Source organism: Pseudophryne corroboree, chromosome 1, assembly GCF_028390025.1.
Source record: "Pseudophryne corroboree isolate aPseCor3 chromosome 1, aPseCor3.hap2, whole genome shotgun sequence".
NCBI lineage: Eukaryota > Metazoa > Chordata > Amphibia > Anura > Myobatrachidae > Pseudophryne > Pseudophryne corroboree.
The window spans coordinates 145,675,187-145,693,383 of record NC_086444.1 but is presented as its reverse complement, the minus strand read 5'-3'; the positions used below and the strand labels follow the sequence as shown (position 1 = coordinate 145,693,383).

The following is an 18,197-nucleotide window of genomic DNA, read 5'->3' as shown; positions in this document are numbered from 1 at the left end:
TAATTGCATTGCCGATTTTAGACTTATTATTGCAGAAAATATTTATATAGTATGGTGTATGATTCTTTGCTATGAGGAAACCCCTAATCCTAAGTAAGTGAAACACTATGGACTGGATGTATGACGCCCGAGTTCGGCGGCCGTTCGGGATTCTGACCAAACTCTGACCTTTTTTTTTTTAACGGGGCAGTAACTTAGAAGTCATAGTTTTGCCTTGTAAGTGATTGCCCCTTTACAAAAAGTTTGAGTCCGACCGGGATCCCGGATGGCCGCCGAACTTGGGCGTCATTACATCCAGCCCTATATGTAAATTAAGATGCAAAGCCGGCTTGCGCCATGTGTCGCCAAAACTATAGGTGTATCAAGGCACATCTGGACACTCCCACTGCCATCTGTTGCCACCCACTTACTGTGTAAAGTGGCCGGTACAGGCGCCTTGATCCTTGATGGCACCCCCCAACCCCTGTTGGCAATGCTACATTCCCCTACAGCAGCACATTGTGAAAGACCCTATAGGGGTAATAGTATCCGTGTTGAGAGGTAAGGAGTTTTCGAAGCAAGTTTACGTTTTGGTCTACCATTGTGTACCTCAGACCAAACCTAAAGTGTAGACTAAAATAATACATGCGACATAAGAAAATCTAAAAGCAGAATACATATACAGTACAAGCAGTAGGATTGGGATTTTGGAGTTCTCACCTCAAGTGCTACGTGTTCTTCTGGAGGCCCTGTTTCAAAAAAGTTATTAACCACATGTAAAACTTTATGAAAGTGGCTACTAAAATGGTCCATGGGTGACAGTATTATACCCGTGGAAATGGGAAGGATGAAGACTGAAAGACAATATAAGGGAGACTGTTGTATTTGCAGAAAGGGTGATATAGACTGTGCAATGATCTTCCAACAGTTGTGGTGGAGACTCTTATATAGTTAAAGACCTGAAGAATGCATGGGACAAACATATGGTTATTGTTGAGAGGACATTCTGAAAATAACTTATACAGTTCAATGCAACTCTCCCCGATATGCTGCCACCATATCCACATTCCACATTACCGCTGATGTCTTTAAATGTTTTTAATCAGTATTATTTTTTTCTTGATGCTTTCATCGGAATATGAGTAACCTTCTGTTTTTTTTGTTTGTTTTGGACTTCCTCCACCCCCTCTACCCCATCTTTCTGTTGAAGAAATGGCTTTGCTGGCTAACTATGATAGTGGAACCGCGGAAACCCCAGAAACCGATGAATCTGTCAGTGTAAGTCTCACACAGTGCACTGTATTTAAACTGAATAAGGTATTTATACTGTCCTAAAGATAAGTCTTTTGGTGCATGTTATGGTTCACAAATTATATCCTCTACTGCACAGTGGTTTGATGCGTCAGTTTTTATCTCTTTCGAGGCCAAAGGTAATGACCTAATTTCCCTGCATTGTTTTTGCCTGAATTTTTTTTTTCTGAGCAAACATTTAAAATGCTTTTTTTGCTAACATATTAAATATATAAAGTATATCATATTGTTTTCCAAGCAAATGTGCAACAATCATGAAAAAAACCTTTTTTGCTTAATTTGAAAATGACCCCAATATGTATTCATCTAGCTATTCCGAGAGTAGGGACACAAATATGTGTTCATTTAATCCATGTTGTGATAAATGAAAAACTGCAGGCACCTATAGGAGTCATTGAACACTATTTTTTATTTGTAATCAATCAAATGTTAATTAGTAATACAATGGCATTTACCATTAAATCTGTGGTATCTAATCCTAATGCCATCATTGCTTAGCCCAGCGGTGGCCAACCGGTGGCTCTTGAACCACATGCAGCTTTCTCTATTCAAATGTGTCTCCCGACACTTGAGGTCACGTGACCACAACAGATCCGGAAACACTACAGGGACTGAGAACTGAGGGTGCCAGATACCCACTGGCAAACAGAGGACACATAAGGGGCTGCTGCAATGGCACGTGTTGAGGAAAGGGGTGTAGTGACACATGAGGGTAGGCTGGAGTTACACAAGGGGCAGCTGGTTGGAGTGACACATGGAGTTGCTGGCTAGAGTGACACAGGAGGGTGCTGGCTAGAGTGACACAGGAGGGTGCTGACAGGAGTGACACGGGGGGAGATTGCTGGAGTGACACATGGGGAAGCTGACAGGAGTGACACGGGGGAGCTGGCTGGAGTGACACATGGGGTAGCTGGCTGGAGTGACACATGGGAGAGCTTAAGTGTATTATGTAAATCTGGCTTTTTCAATATATTTTACATGGATCTGGCATTAAAAATGTATTTTATGTGGACCTGGGTTTTTCAGTTATTTTATGTGGAAGTGGCTTTTTCAATGTATTTTATACCAGGGGCGTGGCCTAGCATGCACAAGGCCACATCCCATTTTTGCACACGCACCTTCAGTTCGATGACGGCTCTTAGATGTATCTAACAAGTGTTTTGGGCTCTTTGTCTCTGACTGGTTAGCCACCCCTGGATTAGCCAATTCAGCCATGCTCAGTTGGTAGACACAGGGAACTGCTTTTGGAACATAGGAGTGCTGGCTTTTCTCACTTATTACCACTAAAATGTAACTTTAAATTATGGGCGGAATTATACCTAACTGACACACTGTTCAAAACTGCTTATGTAATGGTTGTGCTACTATATAGGCAAATATGATAAACCAATTTAGGTCTGGCCGCGGATCTCTGTTTATTCTAATGCAAGATTCCAGCTGAGTATCCTAAAAATCTGTTGTGATTGCATGTGGAGCCCTATCTCACCCACTATTCTAGAGTGGCACATCATGACCATCAACATAACAAAGGTTTTCCTCGCTTTCCATAGAAGTATGCAAGAATTCTGTCATTATTGAGTCCACGTTAATAACGACATGTGTAGGCAGATGAACATCGCTAGATGCTCATCTGCACATCACCCCTAATTGAATCGGCCACACCCTTGTGGAGTTATAAAAAAATATATATAATCAATAGACCCAATAGGTACAATACCCTGACAATTTTTAAAAATAAAATATAACTGTTATGTTTTATTGTAATTTCTTGTTCTTTTAAGAGTTCAACCAGATCTCTGAAAATGAGAAGGAAGCCGTGTGAGATCGACTTTGAAACGATTAAACTGATCAGCAACGGAGCTTATGGGTGAGTTTTGAGTTTGCATAAGATATATGTGCGCTACTTTCTATAGTCATGCAAACATTCTTTAGAATGTATCTGTTCCTTTCATTAGTGATTTTTTTCCTGCTCTTTTTAACATGTTTAGTTTTTAGTGGTGTACGTTCAATGTTCAGTAATTATAATTATTTGTAAGAAATGATCAGTTATTAATGGTTTCAAATGTTGCAGCATGAATGCAGCCAATCATTTCACTAGAAACTAATGACATCATGTGGAACACAGTTTACAGTCGGCTGAATGGGTGGCTTACCGCCTGCACCAAGCCGTTTGTTTTAAATAATTTGTTAAGTTAGTAAATGAAAAGCAAAGACATTATATTGTTTTTCCCATGTATTATGGGCTACGCAGTATTTAAAGAGGCCGTTTTTGATGAGCAATGACCTTTCATATAGAAACCTTGCAGTGATGTGTGTGAGGGATGGCAAATGTTCCTTGTCCTGTTAAGGTCCCACCATGTCCTAAATATCTTTTTTTTTTTTAAACAAACGGAAAAAAAAAACAATTAATAAAAATGATTGGAATGATCACAAATGAACATCTTCAAAGGAGATGTGAAATATAAAGGACTAGTGAGTCACTGAACATAAAGAACACGTGGGGAACACCAAAGCATTGCATAGAAAATATAGGTGTTGTAATGACAGCAACAACTGGTAAGTTGAGTGGTTTAATTGGGTGTGGCTGTAGTTTGTGGAAAAAACACTTTTAGCTTTACACCCTTGGTGTCCATTCACTATGTACAATGCTGACTCATGGGAATGGTCCTATACTGGAACAGAACACCATTATAAATAACAAAAATAAAACTCCATGTCATAGTCACAGGGGTGCCAAGTGGGGGTGGGGAAGGTATTACTTGCTCGGGACAGTTGTAGGGACATGGCGGGGGTGCTGTATACAGTAGTAGCGTAGCTGCACATCGGGCAGTAAGAAAAAGGAGGCTGCTGTCACTGAGCAGTAGCAGTCTTCTCTCCCTCACTACCCGATGTGCTGTCGCGGGCAGTAGTGGGCAGGGCAGAAGTAATACAGGTGGGGACAGTGGCACTAATTGCCCCTCAACCCCCCTCACTCAACTTGAGCTGCCCCTGAATCGGGCCTTAAGTTACAATAAATGTAAATAACGTACTGTAGAGGTGGGGCTGTCATGTAATCTGTCTTCTAGTTTATCTGCTTTGTCTGGGTCTGATTTGACGTTTGGAATGAGAGGTGTATTATATACAGCAATTGTGGACTATAATGATGAATCATTGTGGTATAATGCCAGGTACAATTGTTTAATTCAATTCCAGAAATGATGCAACCTCATTCAGATTACAAGCCTGAGCTGGGATTCAGATGCATGGCATAGTGTGACAGAGGCAGTCTCAATTGCTGTTCTACAATGCTTAAACACCCCAAAATATCATTCTCCCATTAAATATTGGGAAAAACTGACCATTGACTGTTGAGGCTGATTATGAATGGTGTCTTAAACAGGTGTTTGTGATCACTCATTAGTCTTTGGAAAATTGTTTTTCAACCTAACAATATTGGTTCAGGAGCACATTTGACAGGAGCATACTTGATCAGTATATTTGTGTATATATATATATACACTGCTCAAAAAAATAAAGGGAACACTAAAATAACACATCCTAGATCTGAATGAATGAAATATTCTTATTAAATACTTTGTTCTTTACATAGTTGAATGTGCTGACATCAAAATCACACAAAAATTATCAATGGAAATCGAATTTATTAACCCATGGAGGTCTGGATTTGGAGTCCCACTCAAAATTAAAGTGGAAAACACACTACAGGCTGATCCAACTTTGATGTAATGTCCTTAAAACAAGTCAAAATGAGTCTCAGTAGTGTGTGTGGCCTCCACGTGCCTGTATGACCTCCCTACAATGCCTGGTCATGCTCCTGATGAGGTGGCGGATGGTCTCCTGAGGGATCTCCTCCCAGACCTGGACTAAAGCATCCGCCAACTCCTGGACAGTCTGTGGTGCAACAAGGGTTGGTGGATGGAGCGAGACATGATGTCCCAGATGTGCTCAATTGGATTCAGGTCTGGGGAATGGGCGGGCCAGTCCATAGCATCAATGCCTTCGTCTTGCAGGAACTGCTGACACACTCCAGCCACATGAGGTCTAGCATTGTCTTGCATTAGGAGGAACCCAGGGCCAACCGCACAAGTATATGGTCTCACAAGGGGTCTGAGGATCTCATCTCGGTACCTAATGGCAGTCAGGCTACATCTGGTGAGCACATGGAGGGCTGTGCGGCCCCCCAAAGAAATGCCACCCCACACCATTACAGACCGACTGCCAAACCGGTCATGGTGGAGGATGTTGCAGGCAGCAGAACATTCTCCTTGGCGTCTCCAGACTCTGTCACATGTGCTCAGTGAGAACCTGCTTTCATCTGTGAAGAACACAGGGCGCCAGTGGCGAATTTGCCATTCTTGGTGTTTTCTGGCAAATGCCAAACGTCCTGCACGGTGTTGGGCTGTAAGCACAACCCCCACCTGTGGACGTCGGGCCCTCATACCACCCTCATGGAGTCTGTTTCTGATCGTTTGAGTAGACACATGCACGTTTGTGCCTTGCTGGAGGTCATTTTGCAGGGCTCTGGCAGTGCTCCTCCTGCTCCTCCTTGCACAAAGGCGGAGGTAGCGGTTCTGCTGCTGGGTTGTTGCCCTCCTACGGCCTCCTCCACGTCTCCTGATGTACTGGCTTGTCTCCAGGTAGCGCCTCCATGCTCTGGACACTACGCTGACAGACACAACAAACCTTCTTGCCACAGCTCGCATTGATGTGCCATTCTGGATGAGCTGCACTACCTGAGCCACTTGTATGGGTTGTAGGGAGGTCATACAGGCACGTGGAGGCCACACACACTACTGAGCCTCATTTTGACTTGTTTTAAGGACATTACATCAAAGTTGGATCAACCTGTAGTGTGTTTTTCCACTTTAATTTTGAGTGTGACTTCAAATCCAGACCTCCATGGGTTAATAAATTTGATTTCCAGTGATCATTTTGTGTGATTTTGTTGTTAGCACATTCAACTATGTAAAGAACAAAGTATTTAATAAGAATATTTCATTCATTCAGATCTAGGATGTGTTATTTTAGTGTTCCCTTTATTTTTTGAGCAGTGTGTGTGTATATATATATATATATATATATATATATATATATATATATACACACAAATACGTATACCGATCAAGTATGCTCCTGTCAAATGAGCAAATGTGCTCCTGAGCAGTGTATATAATATGGGTGTTGAGCATCAAATCAACAGTGTCTAGGTCGCCCACTATAGGTCGACAGTCACTAGGTCGACAGGGTTGGAAGGTCGACAGGGTTTCTAGGTCGACAGGTCAAAAGGTCAACATGAGTTTTTTGTTTTGTTTTTTGTGTCGTTTTCTGCGTACAGTGACCGGGAAGCAGAATTAGTGCACCGTGTCCCCTCGCATGGCTCGCTTCATTCGCCATGCTTCGGGCAAGGTGCCTCGCTCGGCACAGATTACCGTTCCAATCGTAGTCCACATGGATCGTTAAGTATGAAAAAGTAAAAAAAAAAAGAAAACAAAATGTGAAAAACTCATGTTGATCTTTTGACCTGTCGACCTAGCACATGTCGACCTAGAAACCCTGTCGACCTAGTGACTGTCATATAGTCAATCCAATGAATGGCACTCCACGGTCTTATTGCAACGTTTCGGCTTTATTAGCCATTTTTAAGCAGCAATATCATCCCAATATGACTTTCAAATGTGTAAAGCTTAAATACCCTTACCTGTCTCACAGACGCCACAGATTCCCTCCCGCCTCCGGCAGCGGGAGTCCGTGGCTTCTGTGAGACAGCCCCGCTCTGAGCCTCTGACCTCAACATCATGTGACGTCTGGCGCGTACACACCGCCCACCCACCCTTCCCTGCCTACTGCTGCAGTGTTGTGGCGGCGTCCATACTTTGAGGAACAGAGGCTCTCAGGCGGCAACTGTTGAAGAGAAAGAGAGCAGCCCAGCAACGGCCTGACAGACTGCTGGGGAGGGGACAGCACAGGACAGCCAGGATTGATTTGGTGGTGACTCTGGTGAGTCAGAGTCAGTTAGCAGATCAGTGCCATGTTTTTTTTTATTACACTTGTCTGATTAACCAGTCATTAATATTAGTACCAATAAAGCTCCAGTGTTTTTCACAGAAATGGTGTAGCATTCCGTGCAAGATGCACAGCAATACCAAACACCCACTATGACTGATAGTGGGTGTTTGGTATTGCAGTGCATCTTGCACTGAATGCTACACCATTTCTGTGAAAAACACTAGGGTGAGAAATAGGGATCATATTTAACAATTGCTTGCTGGTTCAAGCTTTCTGCTCATAATGGCCCTACACACTGGCGGGATATGCCGCCAGGTGCCCGACGGAAAGGGGTATGGGGGTAGGGTCCGCAGAGATATCAGTGTACAGGGCCCCAAGATTTCTGTTGCTGGCCCTGCCCTAACCACTCCCTCCTGCAGCCTAACACTATCATCCCCCACCCCCCTGCGGCCTACACTTATCATCCCCCACCCCCTGAAGACTACCCCTATCATCCCTCACCCCCTGCAGCCTACCCATATCCTCCCCCACCCCTGTAGCCTACCGCAATCCTCCCCCACCCCTGCAGCCTAACCCTATCATCCCCCATCCCCGCAGCCTAACCCAAACCTCCCCCACCTCCAAATAACTAACCTTACCTGCCCTATCCCACAACCTAACCCTCACCCAACCCTAACACCAGGACATACCGTTGGGATTCTTCCCGTCGGGATGCCGCTGTTGGGATTCTGACAGTGTCGGGATACTGACCACAAACCTTTTTCACACAGCTGTATCTGCATACAAAATGCTATGTTACAGTATTTACCAGGAAAACACTAACGTAGCATTTCGTATGCAGATACAGCCGCAGTTGCACACAGAATATAGGCATGTTGCATGCCTCTATAATTATACATTTCTGATGAGCAAAAATTATGGGAAGGTTCTTTATGTAACCAGCAGTGCCAGAAAACATCAGAAATATCTACAAAACTCTTGAGGTCATTTAAAAGTTATTTGCTAAATAGCTTTAATCCGTTCAATTTAAGAATATGAAATGTCTGTTTTTTATGGGTCACTGTTGCTGTAAAATTAATACATGGGTAACCTGTAAAACTGCTCTTACTACGCACATCTTGTAATAGGACACTATAAAGGAAGTCTAGATCATACAAGAAAACAGTAATAATCTTAATCTCTTTTCCTTTAAAGCAGACGCAGTGTTGTGATTGCACCTGCCAGGGACGTGATATTAAAGCAAAACACTGGTTAAAATCTAGTAGCTATCTAACGTTCTTAGCAAAGGTCATCATTGATCTTGAAACCGAACACCCTAGAACAATCTGTCCAGCTTCTAAATGCACAAAAAGCATGTAAAACACACTATGCCTTGCATTGTCCTATTCGGATGCCTGTAAATAACGCACTATGTCACTGATAATTCTGTGCAATGGAAAACCAGCTTTGAAGATGGAACAACGTTAATGGAAAAAAACAAAACACTCCCATCCAAACTTCCATTGCTCACAATTAAAAAATGCAGACAGCGCTGCCAGTGTAATTTAGTTAGAAGTCACAAGTGGAACAGATCCTGTGGGACCAGAGAGTGCGAGGCGTCTGCATGCAGTATTTCTGCTCATTGCTTAGTAACTTCTGAGTCTGAAATACAATTGATTTTTGATTTGCATATACAAATTGCATGCTTAATGGTTGCAGCTTTCTAGCTGAAAGGAATACGGTCGTCATGATAAGCGATGCACATTTCCCCCTGAATTACTTAACTGTTTGTGGAATCCTAAAATGTTGCTGTTTAATTAAAAAAGTACGTCAAACCCTAAAGAAGAATTTTCATATTCCTCTGTATTCTGTCAACTAGTCTTCAAGCCTGGCTAAACTAGGAGGCTGGTGGGATAAACATACATAATAATTATGTTAGTTTGTAAGGCAGAGAACTGGTATAAGACCATGAAATTCAACCTTTCTTAAATTGAAGCAAGATCAAGTGCACTCTCTGCTCTGGTGGGAATTTGGGACCATTCCGAGCATGGACAGCCTTATATGGGCCTTTGGCCAAAAAGGCAGCAACAAGGAAGGTGTGCTGACTGGGAATATCACTTGGGAGTGATGAGACATGTTAATCACTGCGGTATGTAGTACTGTCTACCAGTATTACAGCAATATTATTCCTTTGCCTCCGCTTTCTGACCAGGCAAGATCACAGCCTGGGCTATATTCAAAAGGCACCAGGAGAGGAATCTGTAGGAACCTGTCCCAACACTCACGGCTCGCGCATGTGTGGCTTGCAGACTGCACATAAGCAGTAGCGAGGCAACGCTCTACACAGCTAATCACATTAGCTCGGTCTGAAGATGTTCCATTTATGATTAGACAATAGGGAGCAGCGCGTTGTGGTTAATGGATCTTTTTCAACTTGGACTGAAGGGCTAAGTGGTGTGCCACAAGGCTCAGTATTAGGACCGCTATTGTTCAATATTATCATTAACGACCTAACAGAAGGTCTAGAGTCAGAATGACTTAGTTAAATTAGAAGCATGGGCAGCGAAATGGAGAATGCGCTTCAATACAGACAAGTGTAAGGTAATGCACTGTGGTAACAAGAACAAAAATAACACCTACCTACTAAATGGGGTAAAATTAGGGGATTCTGTACTGGAAAAGGACTTAGGTATCCTCATAGATAGCAAACTAAGCAGTAGTACCCAAAGTAGGACTGCAGCAAAGAAGGCTAATAAGATATTAGCATTCATAAAACGGGGAATTGATGCTAGGGACGAGAGTATAATACTCCCGTTATATAAATCACTTGTGAGGCCACACCTTGATACTGTGTACAATTCTGGGCACCTTACTACAAAAAGGATATCTTGGAGCTAGAAAAGGTTCAAAGGCGGGCGACCAAACTAATTAAGGGTATGGAGACGCTGGAATACAAGGAAAGGCTTGCAAGACTAAGCATGTTTACACTGGAAAAGAGGAGACTAAGAGGGGACATGATCAACATTTACAAATATATAAGGGGACAATATACAGATCTTGCGCCGGACCTGTTTTTGGTTAGATCAACACAGAGAACTCGTGGACACTCGCTCAGGTTAGAGGAGAGGAGATTCCACACAATACGGCGTAAAGGCTTTTATACGGTAAGGACGATACGTGTTTGGAATTCCCTGCCTGAGGGAGTTGTAATGGCCAACTCAGTCAACACCTTTAAGAATGGGTTAGATAAATTCCTAATGGATAAGGATATCCAGGGTTACGGGGCATAGTCACGCACTATGGTTATTATAAAAAAGAGGGGTTAATCGGAACGGCAGTCAGCAACTTCATTCCAAATTTTATACAAAATAATCGTGCATAGGAGACCACAAATAGGTTGAACCCGATGGACAATTGTCTTTTTTCAACCTTAGATACTATGTAACTATGTTAGACTTGTAAATGGGATTTGTTTGGTCTTTCTGTGTTAACAAGAATTCCATCACATGATATCCACAATGCAGTTCTGTACATAGGTCTCTTGAATAAAAAAAAAAACCAATAAGCATTTTTATTAGCATCACTTACAAACTAGATAACACTTGGTAAATGGTGTCATCAGCGGGACAATCAGTCTGGGATGGAATTAGTATGCTATTGCTTCATAGTAGAGGCTAGAACTAGAAACAAGATGTGCATTTCACAATATCAAACGCGTTTCACACACAATAGTACTTCCACATTAGCATCATGGACTGTATTTAGCCACTGTGAAAGCATTGTTATTTGGAAGTTTGGGGGAGGGGGGGGGTGTTTTTTTGAGGATGTGCTGTAAACCAAATTCTATTTCTGGTATCAGGTTCTATTCTCCAGTGAAGCGGGTACTTTCTGCCTTTGTCCTAGACTGACCATACCACCAGTGACACAATTTACCAGGCAGCCTTTCTATGACTATATTGTAAGGGATACTGATAGTCTTTTGGACAATAAAATGTCCATTTATAATCACCTAATCATAGTATGCTGTCAGTCAACTCAGTCTCTACCCATATACTTAATTTGTAGGAAGCCACTCCCTGCCTTTCACAAAGCCCAATCCGTCTTTAATGGGTTGCAGCTGATGCAGTCCATAGAAGTCAAGAGGGGTTGCGTATGTTCAGTTGCACCTCGGAATCTGTACATGCACCAGTCCCGGCACCTGCCGGATCCATTGCGCAGATGCCGGGACCCCAGGCTTCATGTCTACTCACCGGGCTGGGGTTAGCGTCAGCCCTCCTACTTAAAGTAAATAGGAGCCGCTGCTGGTGGTCACAAGAGAGAGAGTGTGGGGAGCAGTGTATTATTGTGCAAAATTTGGGGAGATAGGAGGCGGTGTGGTAGGCTTCAGTGAAAATTGTAGGGTACACTTAAAGGCTGGGAGGCAAAATGAAAGTCTTATGGGTCAAAGAAGAGTATTCTGGATGTTGAAAGCAGTGTGGGAGGAGTCCTGAAGGCTGGAGTAAGGAGAAGTGATCAGGGAGGAGGAGAGGAAGTGATAGGGGAGGAGTGGAGCAGGCTAGAGGGAGTATGAGTGGAGATGTAAGGGGCGGGAGCATACAGATGTGTCCACTTACATCTAGCATCCCTGCATGTTAAACATCCCTTCTAGTCATGCCATGCCCTGGTGTGACTCGGTAGCGCTAAGCATCTTTCATTCAACTTTTTCCATTAAAATGTGTCTGGTTAGCATAACTATGCGAGTAGGACGCACAAACAGCTTATGCTGATTAAAATGATATGCGGCATGCCTATTTTCTGTGTGACAATCCGGCTGAATCTGCATACGAAATGCATTGTAACGTACCATTTCATATCCAGATACAGCCGTACATGCACACAGAATCTAGGCATGCTGCATATCATTTTAATCAGCAGAGTCTACCTGTACATCTTATTTGCATAGCAGCATGAATAAGATGCATTTTCGGCAAAAAAGATGCCCAACACTAACAGAGTTGCACTGAACCCGTCAGCTCACTGTCTCCAACTGCGTGGCGCATTGAGGCAATATGTATGAGTACACATCTGTAGATGGAGAAGCGACTGATGAAAAATATGCAGACGGGAGTTGAGGATGGTAGTATTATACCCCTTTCACACAAAGTCAAATTACCGGGGGAAGACGTTCTACCCAGTAATTTGCCAATCAACATGGGTCCTTTTTCTGTGTGAAAGGGTCAACCTGGGTTGAAAATCCAGAGCCTTCGATCCAGGTATTTACCAGGGTTGAAAATTACAGTGTAGAATTTCCTACCCAGTAATTTGCTTGTATGCGTGAACAGGGGGTAAGACAGGGACCTGTGAAACAACCCGGCACTCAAATGCCGAGTAAAAGATGGGATTTCCAGACATTTTTGTCTGAAAGTGGTATTACAGAGATTAGAGACTGGATTAGGTGAGGGACAGTAGGCTTGGAATACAGAGGAAAGGTAAATTTTGTCAATAGATTAGGAGATGTATGTACAAAAAATGATTTGAAAGGAGAGAAACCCAATGAGTTAGGTTTACAGATTTGAATGTTCAGGTACTATTGAGACATCCAAGAGGAGATGGACTATAGATAGTTGGAAGAGAAGCTGGAGAGGACAGAAAGGTTAAGAAGAGGTTAGTGGTACAGATGTTAAGATGTTTCATCAGTATAGATGGTTTTGGAGGCTGAAGAGCACTAAAGCGCACTTTGAGGGAAGAGGTATAGATTAGAAGAGGAGGGAATTAAAGACAGGGTCTTCAGAAATATCAATAGGAAGGAGTAGAGGAGAGGTAGGTTTGGAGACAGAGAATATGCAGTTGGGTATATATATAAAGGTAAACTAGGAGAATGCGGTATCAAAAAGGCTGATAGAGTGGATGACTTGCAGGAGGAGTTGCTGGTCAACAGTGTCAAAGGCAACTGTGAGGTCAAGAAAGTTGAGTATAGAGCTTTAGCGTTAGCTGGGAGAAAGTTATTGGTGACTTTGGTGAGAGCCTAGGAATAGGAAAAGAGGAAGAAGTTGAGGTGGGTATAAACAACCCACTCTAAGAGCTTGGAGGCAAACAGGAGAGAGATGGTTCTGTAATTGGAGAGCTGCCAGCTCAAGAGATGGTCTCTGTAGAATGGGGGAGACTAGGACATATTTGATGAGGGGACCAGAAGACTCTTGGATGCAGCAGTGCTGGTGGATAATCAATGTTGAAGTCCCCACGATGAGGCAAGGAAGGTCAGAGAGGTGAATGTGGGATAGATGGTGCTTTATTACTATTGTTATAGATGGTAATTAGTTTACTTGCTCATTCCTTATAATAGCCATTAAATAATTGGTTTGTCTGATCAAGATTTTAGTTACTGTACATTTGCCTACTGAACGACCTGAACTGTTGAAAAAATCCATTAATAGACTGCAGAATATCTGCTCAAGATCAGACACTTACACCATTCCATCATAGCTTGTAAAAAACTGGATTCTGTGTTTTACCCTCTCTTTTAACCGATTTTTCAAGATATGTTCTCCCTCATTCCCTACACCATAAAGTACAGTACTGTGGGGGTCATTCCGAGTTGATCGCGAGCTGCCGTTGTTCGCTGCGTAGCGATCAGTGAAAAAAACGGCTAATCTGCGCGTCATACGGGTACGAAGTCCATTGTGGTTTTGCACTGGTTCTAGCGACGATTCCAATCGCACAGCCGACCGCAAGGAGATTGACAGAAAGAGGGCGTTTATGGGTGTCAACTGACCGTTTTCTGGGAGTGTTTGGAAAAAACGCAGGTGTGGACGGGTGTTTGCTGGGCGGGTATCTGACGTCATTATCGTGTCACTCGTCGCAGCAATCATCGCACAGTATAAGTAACTACAGGGCTGGTCTTGTTTTGCACAAAATGTGTGTGCAGGCGCTCTGCTGCACAGGCGTTCGCACTCCTGCAAAGCGAAAATACACTCCCCCATGGGCGGCGACTATGCGCTTACACGACTGCTAAAAACTGCTAGCGAGCGATCAACTCGAAATGACCCCCTGTGTACTTAAGGAGATCTCCAATATAACTCCAAGTGTAAAGCAAATAAATGAAATGTTAATAAATCTTATTGTACAGAGTGTGAACAGTGCACGCAATATTGACAGTGATGCAAGTCTTGTCAGTAAGCGTGTGTGTTTTAGTGCATCTAGTTCAGGGATGGGGAACCTTCGGCCCTCCAGCTGTTGTTGAACTACACATCCCAGCATGCCTTGCTAAAGTTTTGCTATTTGGCCATACTAAAACTGTTGCAGGGCATGCTGGGATGTGTAGTTCAACAACAGCTGGAGGGCCGAAGGTTCCCCATCCCTGATCTAGTTGTTTGTTTTGTTTTTTGTTTTACTTTTTTACTTTCCACATTAAAGGGCATTAAATATACTTTAAAACCCCTTGCTGAACACCTAATTATAACACTGGTTTATACAAGGGCTTTGTTTTCTGTAATGTTCTTTTCGGCAGCCACGTTCTCACCTTTACTTTTTCACGATGATTTATTTCCTGTGGTTTTGGAAAGCAGCAGCTGTTCTCTGAGCCCCGCTGGAATTTGGCTATGAAAGCAGGGAAAGGGGAATATTCTGCTGGCTCTCCCTGCAGGTGTAGTAGGCTTTAATATTTTATGGATGAAGCAATGCTAGGTCTTATTTTGGGTAATTGGAGGAAAGCATTAACTGCTGTAGCTTGCCACTTGTGTACGAAGCTACTGTACAATGTGTATTGCTGTATTTATTCCTGATAACTCAGAAGTTTTCTATTTTTTTTGTTACTGATTTTGTTCCAAAAACGGTGGTTATGTGTAAAAAATAAATGTTGTGAATAATCCTTCCCGTTAGAAGTGTGAGCGCGCGATCCTAGGGAGCTACAGTACTCTGTCCACCTACTTGATTAGAAACACTGAATGTTGTCGGTGCAGCTGCTCAGGTTACAGTATGTAACATCAACTGCTCAGCGTGCAGATGGGGATCAGTAGCTTCAAGACATTGTGAGCGCAAGGCATCAGAGGCTTCCATTTTTAATTCCTGACATTGGCCCTCATTCCGAGTTGTTCGCTCGCTAGCTACTTTTAGCAGCCGTGCAAACGCATAGTCGCCACCCACAGGGTAGTGTATTTTCGCTTTGCAAGAGTGCGAACGCCTGTGCAGCCGAGCGGGTACAAACACATATTGTGCAGAACAAGACCAGCCCTGTAGTTACTTATTCTGTGCGATGCTTGCTGCGACGAAGGTCCCGGAATTGACATCAGATACCCGCCCTGCAAACGCCTGGACACGCCTGCGTTTTTCCAAACACTCCCAGAAAACGGTCAGTTGACACCCATTATTGCCCTCGTCCTGTCAATCTCCTTGCGTTCGGCTGTGCGAATGGAATCGTCGCTAGAAGCAGTGCAAAACAACGATGCTCTTTGTACCCGTATGCCACGCGTGCGCATTGCGGCTAATACGCATGTGTAGTTTTGCCATTTTTTTAAATGATCGCTACGAAGTGAACAACGGCAGCTAGCGATCAACTCGGAATGAGGGTCAATTATTATTAGTAAAATTATTTTGTACCAAATTTGTTTTTTGGTTTTTTTGGACCATTTTTTCACTTAATATTAATTACATAATATTTTATTGACTTGTAGTCAGCCATATAGACCCTCTGTAAACAGCAATAGCAGCGGTGACCTCTTCAGGCATAAGGCAGACGTTGCAGTTTTTGCAGAAATATTTAGGTGGTTAGGGCATATAAACGGATAACCCTACAACTGAAATAGATGAATGTGTTTTACACCTTCAGTAAGTCCTACAGTCCTAGGCTTTGCTTTCGTAATGATCTGTGTCAAAGTGGTTAGCAAAGAATATAATTTGTCTTATTAGAAGCACAGAGGAAATTCCTGTTCTACTCATTCAATTCTGGTGAGTTTAGGTATAAGGCAAAGGCTTTAAATGATTCAAACCCATTATTTGTGCAATACTGTAGACAAGCAGATTAATCCTGCCAACTCTTGACTTTTTACATTTCAGCATGTTCATAGGTCAATAAGTGTTAACTAGAATTCATTACAAACAATGGATTTTTATTTCTCCAGGGCCGTTTACTTTGTCCGTCACAAAGAAACGCGTCAGAGATTTGCGATGAAGAAAATCAATAAGCAGAACCTAGTCCTTCGAAACCAGATTCAACAGGCCTTTGTGGAGAGGGACATCTTAACATTTGCAGAGAATCCATTTGTGGTCAGCATGTACTGTTCCTTTGAGACGAGACGTCACTTATGTATGGTCATGGAGTATGTGGAAGGTAAGATGCTGGTTGACACTCTTAATCCGTAAAGTTTTTTCCTGGGTGAAGTGCTAATGCAGCCAGAACAGTTTGTTGCCCTAGGCATGACTTAAGACGATGACCGTCAACAGTGTGGGGGTGTACCACTGTGCGCCCTACAGGAGCAATGGCGCCCTATTCCCTTGCCTACATGGCTCTGGATGCAGTGTTGCGGTAAATCAGGTTAGGACCTGCTTGTGGTTCCTACGTTGTAAAGTGAGCCCACAATAACATTCAATGCTGCGTTATAAAATGTATTGCCTAATAACAATCAAGAAAATGCTGTAGAGGTCTAGTACTAAGCACTATACAAGAGCAGAGGCATGTACTTTCAGCTCCTCCAAGGGAATTACAATATCATGTTTGTTTTCATGCTTGTACTGTAATATAAGCCGTCTGATCGGAATGTAAATGACTTAATTGCATTCCTACATCGGTGGCACGGCCAGGTGCTTGCATATTTATCAAGCCATATGAAATGACACAGTAGCCGAAATGAAAACATTTGGTGTGTGCTTGCGTGTGTGTGTGTGTGTGTGTGTATATATATATATATATATATATATATATATATGTACACACACAGTATATAGTAGTGTAGATACATATATTTTTTATTAAAAATATTCCATAAAGTAATCAACCTCTGAGTGCCTGCTGCTGATGCAAGATGGAAATACACTAGGCATGTATTAGGTGCGAGGTGTGCTATTCTACGCACCATAATGTCAGATATTTTCACCAAGAGTTAAACAAGTACATTAAGTTCTAATTGTACAGTCCGTATCCACCATTCCAAAGCAAACAATTGCTTTTTTTTTTTGTAGCGTGATAGTCAATATACAAATAAGTCAATTATTACACAATATTATATTAATAATAATACTACACAATAATATTACATTAAATTATTAAAGTATTGTACACTGAGCAACTGTGGTCTGAATTGTCCCAGAGACTAAATAGATAGAAGTCATGAAGTCCCAGCTCATATGGAGTTTAAAAGTTGGGACACAACGATGTGATCAAAGTCCAAATGAAAGTAGTTATACTGTCGGGAGGCAGTCAATTTACCGGCTGACGGGATCCCGGCTGTCAGGATACCGACGCCGGAATCCCGACAACCGGTGGATATCATACTGACCCCATACTGTCTTATAATATATCTACAGTATATGGCTCAGGCTAGGACTTGGAAGTGTAGTCCTTTAAATCCCTGGTAAAAAATACTATATTGTCTTGTGACTATGCTGGAGGCAAGTGCAGACTTCTCACAGGCTTGAGGTTCAGTGTTGCTGAATTAGCGGGGGGAGGGCTGTACTGATGCAGCGTTCCACTTCTACGCTTGTCTAGATTTCTAATACCACAGCCCCGTTACACGTATAAGTGCATTACTGAAATGTTTTTTCAGCAGTTTTCTCATTTCTTATACCTTAGCAGCGTGAAAACAAAGTGAAATATTAAATTAAGGATTTTAATGGATATTAAATTATACTTATTCAGCCACAAGTATATTTGATTAGTTTCTCATTGGAATTTTGCATAGAATTGTGCCGCATTAAACCATTGTTGCGTTCCTGATAAGACTGAAAGAACA

General features: G+C 42.6%; 1 protein-coding gene across 9 annotated transcripts in view; it reads left to right on the top strand.

Annotated features, from left to right (window-relative positions):
* The window catches only part of MAST4 (microtubule associated serine/threonine kinase family member 4), an 875,018-nt gene that overhangs the window by 784,595 nt on the left and 72,226 nt on the right, over positions 1–18,197 (top strand). For all 9 annotated transcript variants that reach the window (XM_063963429.1, XM_063963416.1, XM_063963420.1 and 6 more), the window contains 3 exons: positions 1,190–1,257; positions 3,072–3,157; positions 16,371–16,579. In XM_063963429.1, the coding sequence (XP_063819499.1) occupies positions 1,190–1,257; positions 3,072–3,157; positions 16,371–16,579 (363 nt within the window). The remainder of the gene's footprint in view (positions 1–1,189; positions 1,258–3,071; positions 3,158–16,370; positions 16,580–18,197) is intronic.